General features: G+C 45.5%; 1 protein-coding gene across 1 annotated transcript; it reads left to right on the forward strand.

Annotated features, from left to right (window-relative positions):
• The first annotated feature begins 8,685 nt into the window (after positions 1-8,685).
• Positions 8,686-9,642, forward strand: LOC142002756 (olfactory receptor 52P1-like). Its single transcript, XM_074979133.1, has one exon. It carries the CDS (start codon positions 8,686-8,688, stop codon positions 9,640-9,642), a length of 957 nt encoding a protein of 318 aa, XP_074835234.1.
• Positions 9,643-12,462: the final 2,820 nt, after the last annotated feature.

A 12,462-nucleotide genomic window follows, 5' to 3' on the forward strand; every position in this document is an offset into this window, starting at 1 on the left:
AAAAGTCACTGAAGTGCTCTGCATTTTCATTAATGTTGCCTAGGACGTCTTTTCCCATTGTCTGTTCTCTGCCTGTATTTATGCTTCCAATTTTTGCATTAGAGTCACTCATCAAAATCAAGATACCCGTCTTTGCTTTCTGGTTCACAACATTTTGTAGTTTCTCACAGAAATCTGTTTTACTCTCCTCAGCTGTTTCATTGGTTGGTGAATAATATTGCACAGTCAGTGCCTTCTGCATTTTTGTGTAGAATCTGGCTGTAATGATGCCTGATAATACTGCTGTCCCCTCCATTAAAGCACCAGAGGCTTCTCTTGATAACATCAAGCCCACAGCTTCTGTGTGTGGTGCAGCCTCTTCTTCATATCCTGAGTGGATGAGGGTTTCACCAGTTGCCATGCGTAGACACCCAGATTGTGTTCGTCTTCTCTCACACAAGCCCAAAACTGCAAGACTGTACTGTGTCATCTCCCCTGCAATCTGCACTTGTCTTCCCCACTTGATTCATGCTCCGAGAATTTCACATACCAGACTGAATGGTTGTCCTGTGTGAGAGAAGAGTCATCTACAGGCGAGCTCCTCGTCGGCTTTCCCTACCTGACTTCATACTTAATCTGTGCATGTTGCCAACTCTTCCCAAGACTTGTGTAGATGTAGGTCTCTTTGTAGATGTCTTTGTAACTTTTGTTTTTTACAGATAGCGTTGTTAACCCTAAGTCAACCCCTTTTACCTCAGAGAGGTGTAATCCCAATGTGTTGGGTCTCTACTATTTGACCTGTAGGCAATAAAACTGGCTTGGTTCCTTATAAGGAAACATGCTTGCAGTCTTTCTTTATGAGTATCATTGAAGTTCAGTGAGTGAGCAGGTTGCTTTATTTGTGAATTTTGATTTTAAAAAAAAGAAAACAGAGCCGCAAGTGAACATCTCTGCTGATTGTTGTATATCCTGCCCAAACGTGGCTACTTCTGGTGTTATGGATTCCATGACTTTCAGATTCTCTGATAGTTTCCTTGTCATCCTTGATAATGTGGAGACAGAGCTGACAGTCAGTGAGGATTAGAACTTCTGAGTTGTTAGGGGTGGTAAAGGACTCAGTACCACACAGCCACTGAAGGCCGTAGGGGGATGCAGGGCTCTTAGATCACATGGGTAGCATGGGGCTTCACACCACTGGGCTGCTGTGGGTGTAGGAGCCCCCAGAGCTCTATTTGTGGGGCTGCAACAGGGATTGCAGGGCTATCGGGGCTGCAGTGGGATCCACAGAGCATTTCTCCACAGTGACAGAAAGGTGCTGGATCCTCACTACTCCCAGATTGGAGCTTGGGTTATCAGCCTCCCAGCTAGGCTGAACAAGTCCCCTTGTTTGCTCTTCTTCCCATTATTTCCAGGAAAAGTCACAGACAGCTCATGGGATGTCCTCCATTTTGTTTATTGCCACTTACGTGTCTGTGGCTTTTACTGGCATTGACTGTGACAAAATGTAAACCTTCCGCGTGACTGATTGTAGCCAACCAGTCTCGGATTCCCCAGAAACGAGGCTGCACCTAGAAGGCGAGTGCTATATTTGGTTTATTGAAAGAGTGTGACACCTGCGACGGGAGCCCCGGAGATGCCGCAGTCACCAGTGGGGGAAAACCCGACGTGTCGGAGCTTTGCTCGGGGAGAGGCTCAGTAACAGGCCTTCTAACACTAGCTGATAAAGCTGAACTCATTAACATGAGATTGCCTAAAATTGCCTATGCATTTCTTATCACTATCTCTTGTGGCCTATGCCAGCGTAGCCTTGAAGTCTTGGCAAGCGCGCCTTGTTCTGCAGTAGTTCCCATGGCAGTTATTTTGCAGCTTTTCACCTTGCACAGACTGGTCTGGTTAGATTCTCCTGCGGATTCACAGAGGGGTCGGACTGCACTCTCGACCATTATAATGTCTTCTCGCACCCTACACTGATTATCGGGTCTGCTCCTCGTTCTAGAAGAAACTTTTGACATGGGCCTGGACATACACTCCCGATGTGAACACAGTCTGGGTGTCCTTGGGGGCTGTGTTACCTGAAGTTCCAACTCAGATGGCTGGAAGCGTCCATGTATTTTTTCTACCTATTTCTACCAACTTCAGTGGGGCCAATCGCCACTGCAGGCCAGGAGAAATGTGGAAGTGGGGGATCGGCTCCATGCCCTGTGAAGGGGCAGGGCCAAGGGAGGAAGCGGCATGGCCTAGGGCAGTCAGACCTTTGAGCTGCCCAGACCACAGTGCAGGGGACAACCCCCACTCCCTCACTGTCCTGCAGAGCAGCAGAGCAACATTGCCACAGCATTTCAAAGAGACCCAGAGCTCTAATCAACTGCTCCCTTTGCTGCCCTGTTGGCAGGTGTGATCAACTCTTGTCAAGTCTATGACCGCTCTCAAGAGGCTGTCAGCCTTCATTTTCTCTGCCAGCAATTCTCCCCATTACTGCAAAACTTCAACACCATGTTTCCAGCACCTCCGCAATATAACCAAAAAGCCAGAAATTGGGAATAATTTCCCTAATTTCTTTCAGTTTAGCTCATATAAGTTTCTACACTGGGCAGACATTACATACATACGAAAAATAAAGTCACAGTCAACTGATGAGCTGAACAGATTGCAACATTCAGTTTTCTCTAACTATCTGAGCCCTCGCTATTGAGGGATAATTTATTTCTTCCCAGGAGAGACTCTTGTAGTGAATTTCTCCATAATCCCTTTCTTGCTGCTCCTGGAGACAAGGGAATTCTCTGGGATTCTCGCCAACCCAAGCGTCCGTAGGGACTGTACAGGGAAATCATAAAGGTGGTTAACCCTCATGCTGAGTCTCAGACTTGTGAGATTCTCCTGGCTCTGCCTTCATGCTTCTGGAGGGAGATTTCCTCACTCTGCTGAGCAGGATTTCAGTAATCATCTTCCTGCATTAAATTTAGTGCTAAGGGCTCAGGAGGGGCTCCAGGGTTCAAGTAAAAAACCACCTGGGCAGGAATTAACCAGACTGGCAACTTGAATTCTTTAGTATCGACAGAAATACAACCAGCTTTGCCAGGTAACATTAGTACTACAGCTGTATTGGAAATAGTTTAGACCGATACTTGTTATTAAATATGTTTCGTTTCTCTTACTCTGTTCCATTGTCTTCTCAGTGGCGTCCTTTGTTGGGAGCTGGGTGGATTTTCCTCCAGTTCACTCAAGGTTTTCAAATGAGCAACTTCCCTGCCCTGGTAGGAAGTGCGGCCACAGCCTCTGACATGTGTATCTCTGTTACTAAGGGACTCAGAACAAGAATCACAGAATCACAGGGCTGGAAGGGACCTCAGGAGGTCATCTAGTCCAGCCCCTGCTTCAAGCAGGATCAACTCCCACCAAGTCATCCGAGCCAGGACCTTGTCCAGCTGGGACTTAAAAACCTCAAGGGATGGAGAATCCACCACCTCTCTAGGCAACACATTCCAATGCTTCACCACCCGCCTGGTGAAGTAGTTTTTCCTAATATCTAACCTACTCCTCTACCTCTTCAGCTTCTGACCATTACTCCTTGTGCTGCCATCTGACTCCACTGAGAATAGTTTCTCACCCTCCGCTTTAGAGCTCCCCTTCAGAAAGTTGAAGGCTGCTATTAAATCATCCCTAAGTTTTCTCTCCTGTAAACTAAACAAGCCCAAACCCCTCAGCCTCTCCTCATAGGTCTTGTGCTCCAGACACTTAATCATTTTTGTTGCCCTCTAATGAACCTGCTCCAGCAAATCCACATCCTTTTTATTCCGGGGAGCCCAAAACTGGACACAACATTCCAGATGTGGCCTCACCAGTGTCAAATAGAGGGGAATAGCTACTTCTCTAGATCTGTTTGAAATGTTCCTCCTAATGCACCCTCATATGCTGTTTGCCTTCTTGGCTACAAGGGCGCACACTGTTTTCTCATATCCAGCCTTTCATCCACCATAACCCCTAGGTCCCTTTTCATCGTACTGCTGCTGAGCCAGTCGGTTCCCAGCCTATAACAATGCTTAGAATTCTTCCTCCCCAGGTGCAGGACTCTATACTTCTCCTTGTTGAATCTCATCAGTTTTATTTTGGTCCAGTCCTCCAATTTATTGAGGTCTCTCTGGATTGTCTCTCTACCCACTAGTTTTGTGTCATCTGAAAACTTGCGGAGGGTGCAATCCAGTCCCTCATCGAGGTCATTAATGGCTCATACACTGGGCAGATTCTGTTCTCAAATTCTACCTTCAGTGGGTCACTTCAGATAGACACTGGTCTTGCTGAGAACAAAATCAGGGCCCAAGTGTTCCCAAATCCCCATCCTTCAGACCTAGTGGCAGAAAGCCCCATGGACAGAGTGTTTCCTTCAGCCTCTTTCTCTACCCTTACAAAACTTCTCCCTGTAGCAGCATCCACTAGCAGGCTTTCCATGTTTTGGATCCAAAAGTTAAACACTATGTTACACCTAAATCTATGGCAAAACTCCCAGACAGCAGGAAGTTCACCCTGAACCTACAAGTAAGGACTTAAATGTATGGACTGATTAACAGTGAGCAGGAGCATTCAGTTACTACAACTGTAGAGGTCACCTTGGCTTTCAAGGAGAAGTGAGCTTTTCTGAACCAAAGCAGAACTGCTAGGAGAATTGCTGGAATCTCCTACTTGTGACCTGAGAAGTTCAGAATAATTAATATAACTATTTTTTTCAGAGTGAGAGGTCAACTGTCTCTGTTTCCCTTCAACTCTGGCTCAGGAGGGACTAAGAGAAAGAAAAGGAAAACAAAATAAAAGTAAGTTTCTGACCCTGGGGAAACCTGGCAGTTTTGGGAATCTCTGCAGGGTACGTATAGGAGTGTACAGCATGTAGGCATACTTTGGGTGTAGTGGACAACTTGCAGTATTCAGATGACAGTGGGATCAAGTTCTGAGGCTGGATGAAGTGGGTAATGGACATCCAGCAAGCAGCAGAAGGAGGCTTTCTGGGTTGGAAGGTGCCTTGGACTGTAATATAACATGGACCACAACGCAGCAGATTGACTCACAAGGTTGTTGTGTGGTTGCTCCGGGGAGAAGGAATGGTCCGGATAGGGAACAGTGTGACAGACAGTCAGCTATTGCAAGCACAGAGATGCAGCCTGAGGAATGTAGATACAGGTTTCCCATGGGCTGCAATTCTTTGTCATGTTGAGGAAGATCTACTCACACTGGCTCTGTTTGGTCTGTACTTCCCATCTCCATTCCCTCCTGCCTCCTTCCCTGAACAGGCTGGGACACTCACAAAGTTCCCTTCTCCACAGAAAGGCAGTTCAGGCTGATCTCCCCCTTTTCTCCAGTACCAGCAGATACTGAGCTGAAATCAGCGTGAGGAAAAAATACAGGAGTCATGTAGCACTTTAAAGATTAACAAAGTTTAACAGATTTTGTGATGAAGTTTTGTGGCACAGATCCGCTTCAGATCCACTTCTTCTTCTGGTAGAATACAGACTAGCAGGGCTGCCTCTCTATTACTAGTCAGTGTGAGGAGATATTGCCATGAGCTGTAGCCATGGGTCCTGGCACCTGGTTTTCATCCTGCACGAGGGGTAGCACTGTGCGGCAGGGCTGGAAGTTCTAAGGGTTGTCCATGTACAAGTGGGCAGCACTGGGGGTTGTGGGACAGTGATTGAGATGTAAGTAAGCAGCTGGTTAGCAGAGACCTGTACCCGGTGGGAAATGGGCTACGCATGGGCTGGAGGGCAGTGCTGTGTCTTGTGGGGAATGGAAGGAAGTGTACACATTGAAGAAGGCAGTGCTGATGTGTCTGGGTAGAGGCACAGTGGGCAGAGGGTCAGATGAGTAGCTCAGTGGTTGTACAAGGGAGAACAAGGATACCTATGGAAACACAGGGAGCACTGCTGAAATTATTTTATCCTTTGCAATTGTGGCTTCAAAGCCCAGGCCTGCACTGTGTCCTGCACCGAATATGTTTGGTAGATCTCAGGTTCCCTGTGCCTTGGCAAGATACAAAACTGAGGACTGAGCATGACAACCTTGACTCAGTCTGGTTTCCTTCAGTTACAACAAGAAGTCCTGTGCCATCCTATAGCCTAACAGACATTTTGAAGCGTAAGCTTTTGTCCCACTTCATCAAAGCAGGTCTTAGCCCATGAAAGCTTATGCTCCAAAATATCTATTACTCTATAAGGTGCCACAGGAGTTCTTGTTGTTTTTGAAGATACAGACTAACACGACTCCCTCTCTGATACTTGCCTTCAGTTGTTTCCATTATTTTGTACCTTCTGACACTTTACTGTTTGATCTTTATGTGATACTGACCACCATACTCTTCATAAGGATATAATTATGGTGGGATTACAACATAAATATGACACATATTATGCAAGATTATCCTCTTTGTGTGCATCTGTATCTGAAGTTAAGACCATTGTCTGTATCTGTATTTCAGATGTAGTCACAGCTGGGTAATGCTCCAGACAGCCTATTAATAATGGGCGCTGTGCCTACACAGGTGCATTTGACAAGGTCACATAACTCTGGACCCTTTTCTCACAAACTGGTCTCAGAACCAAAATTTGAAACAAAGAGCATCTGCCGTATGGTAAAGCTACAAAAGTCAAGAGGGAAACCATCAGTGGTTCTTCACTCCCCAGGCAAGAGGATGCCTAGAACCATGTCATGAAAAACGACTGAACTGGGAGAAGTGCTGCACCCAGGCTACAGGGGTTTCTAGGTTCTCTATAAAAACAACAAGAGGTGTTGTGGAACCTTATAGACTAACACAAATTTTTGGCACATAAGCTTTCGTGGGCAAAGACCCGCTTTGACGGATGCATGTAGTAGAAATTCCAGAGGCAACTCTTTAAATATACAGGCTCATGAAAAAAAGGGAGTACCAATCCAGAGGAAGACTAGAGTTGATGAGGTCTATTCAGTCAGGGAGGATGTGGCCCACTTCCAGCAGCAGATGTGGAGATGTGAACATCAAGAGAGAAGAAAATGGTTTTGTAATTAGCCAGCCACTCCTAGTCTTTATCCAACCCTTGATTGATGGTGTCAGATTTGCAAATGAATTGTAGCTCTGAAGTTTCTCTTTGGAGTCTATTTTTGAACTCTTTTTTGTTTCAGGATGGCTCATTTGCTAGGCAATCTACTCTGATGTATTTGATGTCCTTTAGAATTTCTTACAAATGAACCCTTTGGCATTAATAAACTACAATACAGTTACTGTTTTATTAATGAAGTATAATAAAACTTATTTTATGTTTTAATCTCCGTCCAGGAGACCATTAAGTGAAGTGTTTGGGTGGAAAAGCTTAGGTTGGTTCCATAAGTGAGCATTGTCCTTGCATTTTATCATCAAACTGAATAGTTTGAGCTCTTTGACTGTAAAGCAGCTTTTCTGTTTATTTAATCATTTTTCTGACTTTGCTCTGAATAACAGACACCAGAACTGGACACAGGATTCCAGCAGCAATTGCACAATTGACAATAAGAGGTAAAATAACTTATTTCGCTCTCATTGAGACTGTCTTGTTGCCATCCGTGGATCACATCAGTTGGCCACAGAGTCACACTGAGAGCTCAGATATATCTAATTTTCCCTTCACACCTCCAAATCTTGTTCAGTGTCACACTTCAAATGAGAACCCTTCATAGTATAATCATCACCTACATTCTTTGTTCCTACATGCAAATATCCACATGGCTACTTTGGAAGACGCACAAGATTGATTGGTAAACTGAGCTGAAGCAAACTAACTGCATTCAAAGTTAAAGACTGTTATGATTGTAGTCCTAAACACCAAGACTCTTGTGTCTTTAATGACCGTTCTGTTAAGCATAAAGTTTTAGTCTTATATGATAATTACTATTTCAACAGCAGAAACTTAGACCCTTTCCAATTACGGGTCAGAACTATGGTCCATATCCCCTCTCAGGGACAGTGACAGCCCCAGGTTCTGCAGCACAGGTGTGAGAAACTCACAAGATGGAAGTGGGAGGGGCCTACTTGAGCATGATAAGGGTGTCACTCGAAGACTTAAAAGCTAGAAATTGCATTGTACTCTAAAATGTATTGCAGTATAGGCTTTCAAAATACATAGCTGTACATATTGTCACTGGATTGTGTTGCTATAGAAAAGAAGGTCCAAATCCATCCTGATTCTTGCTTAAGTTCTGGTCCAAAGCATTTGTAGCACGGAAATACTCATTGTAATTAGGTCTGCTGTGAAGAAAGCATTCTTTATTTTATCTTCTTGTGGTTTGCTTAGTTTCTATCCAGACTTGTACTGTTAAAAGGATTTCACGGAGCTGTGTACTGTGACAACCAAGTCCCTCTCTTGAGTTGGTACAGTTAAATTTGAATTTTGTTCTGTGTTTGAGTTTAATTATTTATTTCCAAGCGATTTTTATGTTACAGCTATTGACATATTGATTCACCTAAGATCATGACACCCATTAATTTGCCTTTGTAAACTGCCATTAAGGACTTTTCTGGACCACTCTGTGACCTCAAAAATCAGATTCAATCTCTAGATGTTGCCAGATCACTGCTCAAAACCCTTTCTAGATTGTTAAGAACAATAAAATATTCACAGCAATATATTATAAGATGTTTAAAGCTCCTCATTGTGCTTCTCTCCCTTCGCAGGCACACTCTACTTTCCTGAGCTCTTTTAATGTATGTACGTTATGACAGCCTTCAATCTCACTCCCTCTGGCCCTTCAACATTCACCCTTATGGGTGTTCCTGGACTGGAAGCTGCCCATGTCTGGATATCCATCCCTATCTCTGTACTCTATGTTACTGGTCTGTTGGGAAATTTCATGGTTCTGTTTGTTGTAGGCAAAGAACAGACCCTGCACAAGCCAATGTACCTGCTGATCTGCATGCTGGCGCTCACAGATATTGCCACGTCTACCTCAGTCACGCCGAAAGCACTGTGTATCTTCTGGTTCAATTTGAAAGACATTACTGTGGCTGGCTGTTTCACACAGACGTTCTTCCTTCACATGGTTTCTGTTATGCAGTCAGCTATTCTTGTAACAATGGCCTTTGATCGCTATGTTGCCATATGTAACCCTCTGAGATACACCACCATTGTCACCAATGCACGAATAGCTATGCTTGGTGTTTTGGGTTTGACAAGAGCTCTTCTATACATCCTGCCCCTGCCCATAATCCTGAGCAGGCTACCCTTCTGTACCAATCACATAATACCCCATATGTACTGTGAGCACATGGCTGTAGCAAAAATGTCATGTGGGGACATCACAGTCAGCAGGACATATGGTCTGGTGTTAGCATTTGTAGTCCTAGGATTTGACACGATGCTCGTTGCCTTGTCGTATAGTCTGATAACCAGGGCCGTCCTCAGAATTTCCTCCAAAAAAGCCCATCAGAAAGCTCTCAATACATGCACTGCCCACATCTGTGTGATGTTGATATCTTGTAGCCTTTTCCTCTTCTCCACTCTGACACATCGTTTTGGACAGGGCATCGCTCCCTATGTTCACATCATCATGGCCAACCTCCACTTCCTTGTCCCTCCCATGCTCAATCCAATCATCTATGGGGTCAAAACCAAAGAGCTTCGTGATGAACTGAGCAAATTCAGCTGCACAATGTGCTTTGTTGTGGACCACTGACTTAAAGCCTGAATGACAAGATGGAGAAGGCATATTTGCTTGTTCATCCATGGTGCTCTGTCCCATTTTGGCTAAGATAACCTTTGTGGAATTTCACTACCGGAGAATTTCCTGCTGTCTAATGTCTTATGTCTCCTTTGAAATGTGCTTATAAATAAATGTGCTGTAGGGACCAAGGACATTCTCATAATGCTGATTCAAGAGAATTGGAAAACAGTGTGCTTTTGAGAACTGGACTGTGCTATCCTATGTTATCCTCTATTTTATTCTGTGTTATGCTATGGGTACATCTACACTAGGGAGTTTTGAAGACAAACTTGGTCTTTGTAGACAAAACTCATGGAATGTCTACACATAAAATATGTTTTGTGGACAGAAACTGTTGATAAAAAGGCTGTGCGGATGGTTGGGGGGAGTGCTGGCTTTTTGTTGACAGAGCAGCTCAAAAGATTGATCTGCTTTTATGTATAGATGTAATCTGTCAACATAAGTTTTATCGGAACATCTCTTCCAACAATAACTACTGTAGACAGATGCTTCTAGTATAGACATTCCCTACTTCAGGGGTGTGTATCTCATAATGCGATCCAGCCAATTACAGCCATATGAAGTCATTATGAATCAATAATATAGAACACCACATAGTTAAGGGATCATTGGAAAGCCAGCTTCTCAGTTCAGGGTCAAAAAGTAGCTGGCAGTTTCAGCTAATCAGTAATGGGAAGAGGAGATAGACAATATGCATGTGAAAGTGAAAGAGAAAGTGGTTGAAAACTACATGTCTGAATGCCTATGATATTAGAGATTTATTAAAACATGGGAAAAGTGGTGACTGAATACAGGTCACTATGACCTAAGCTGTGTCTACACGTGCACGCTACTTTGAAGTAGCGGCACTAACTTCGAAATAGCGCCTGTCACGGCTACACGCGTCGGGCGCTATTTCGAAGTTAACTTCGACGTTAGGCGGCGAGACGTCGAAGTCGCTAACCTCATGAGGGGATGGGAATAGCACCCTACTTCGACGTTCAACATTGAAGTAGGGACCGTGTAGACGATCCGCGTCCCGCAACGTCGAAATTGCCGGGTCCTCCATGGCGGCCATCAGCTGGGGGGTTGAGAGATGCTCTCTCTCCAGCCCCTGCGGAGCTCTATGGTCACCGTGGGCAGCAGCCCTTAGCCCAGGGCTTCTGGCTGCTGCTGCCGCAGCTGGGGATCCATGCTGCAGGCACAGGGTCTGCAACCAGTTGTCAGCTCTGTGTATCTTTTGTTGTTTAGTGCAACTGTGTCTGGGAGGGGCCCTTTAAGGGAGCGGCTTGCTGTTGAGTCCGCCCTGTGACCCTGTCTGCAGCTGTGCCTGGAACCCTTATTTCGATGTGTGCTACTTTGGCGTGTAGACGTACCCTCGCAGCGCCTATTTCGATGTGGTGCCGCGCAACGTCGAAGTTGAACATCGACGTTGCCAGCCCTGGAGGACATGTAGGCTACGTCTACACGTGCAGCCAACATCGAAATAGTCTATTTCGATGAATAACGTCTACACGTCCTCCAGGGCCGGCAACGTCGATGTTCAACTTTGACGTTGCTCAGCCCAACATCGAAATAGGCGCAGCGAGGGAACGTCTACACGTCAAAGTAGCACACATCGAAATAGGGATGCCAGGCACAGCTGCAGACAGGGTCACAGGGCGGACTCAACAGCAAGCTGCTCCCTTAAAGGGCCCCTCCCAGACACAGTTGCACTAAACAACACAAGATACACAGAGCCGACAACTGGTTGCAGACCCTGTGCCTGCAGCATAGATCCCCAGCTGCCGCAGAAGCAGCCAGAAGCCCTGGGCTAAGGGCTGCTGCACACGGTGACCATAGAGCCCCGCAGGGGCTGGAGAGAGAGCATCTCTCAACCCCCCAGCTGATGGCCGCCATGGAGGACCCGGCAATTTCGACGTTGCGGGACGCGGAACGTCTACACGGTCCCTACTTCGACGTTGAACGTCGAAGTAGGGCGCTATTCCTATCTCCTCATGAGGTTAGCGACTTCGACGTCTCGCCGCCTAACGTCGAAGTTAACTTCGAAATAGCGCCTGACGCGTGCAGACGCGACGGGCGCTATTTTGAAGTTGGTGCCGCTACTTCGAAGTAGCGTGCACGTGTAGACGCAGCTGTAGACGTTATTCATCGAAATAGTCTATTTCGATGTTGGGTGCACGTGTAGACATAGCCCTACTTGTTTTGAAGAAGATGAAGGTTACCTAATACAGTGCACTTTGGAGAAGTTCTCTAACGCCATTTTGAGGGATGCATTTTCCTGCCACCCTTTCTCTGGAGTGGCTGATCAACCAGACACTATACTCAAATATGCATATAAAAGGATGGGGTCTCAATTAGCTTTTACCACTCACAAAAGAGATTTGGAGTGCTAGTAGACAACTCCCTGCAGTCACTCACTAAGTGACTTAGTAGAAGCACTAACAGCGGTTTATGGGAAGTGATTATTTACCTCTATTTGACACTGGTGAGGCCACATCTGGAGCACTGCATCCAGTTTTTGCTCCTTCACTGCAGAAAGGATGTGGACACATTGAAGAGAGTCCAGAGGAGGACAACGGATATTACTAGGGGCCTTGTATGAAGGACTTATAGAATCATAGAACACTATAACAGGAAGAGACCAAGAGGTCGTGAAGTTCACTCCCCTACTCTCACTGAAGGACCAAGCACAATCTAGAATCTCAACACCACACCTGGTAGGTGTTCATCTAATTTCATCTTAAATATCTCCAGTGATGGAGATTCCACAATCTCCCTACTCATTTTATT

This window comes from Carettochelys insculpta, chromosome 1 (assembly GCF_033958435.1).
Source record: "Carettochelys insculpta isolate YL-2023 chromosome 1, ASM3395843v1, whole genome shotgun sequence".
Taxonomy (NCBI): domain Eukaryota; kingdom Metazoa; phylum Chordata; order Testudines; family Carettochelyidae; genus Carettochelys; species Carettochelys insculpta.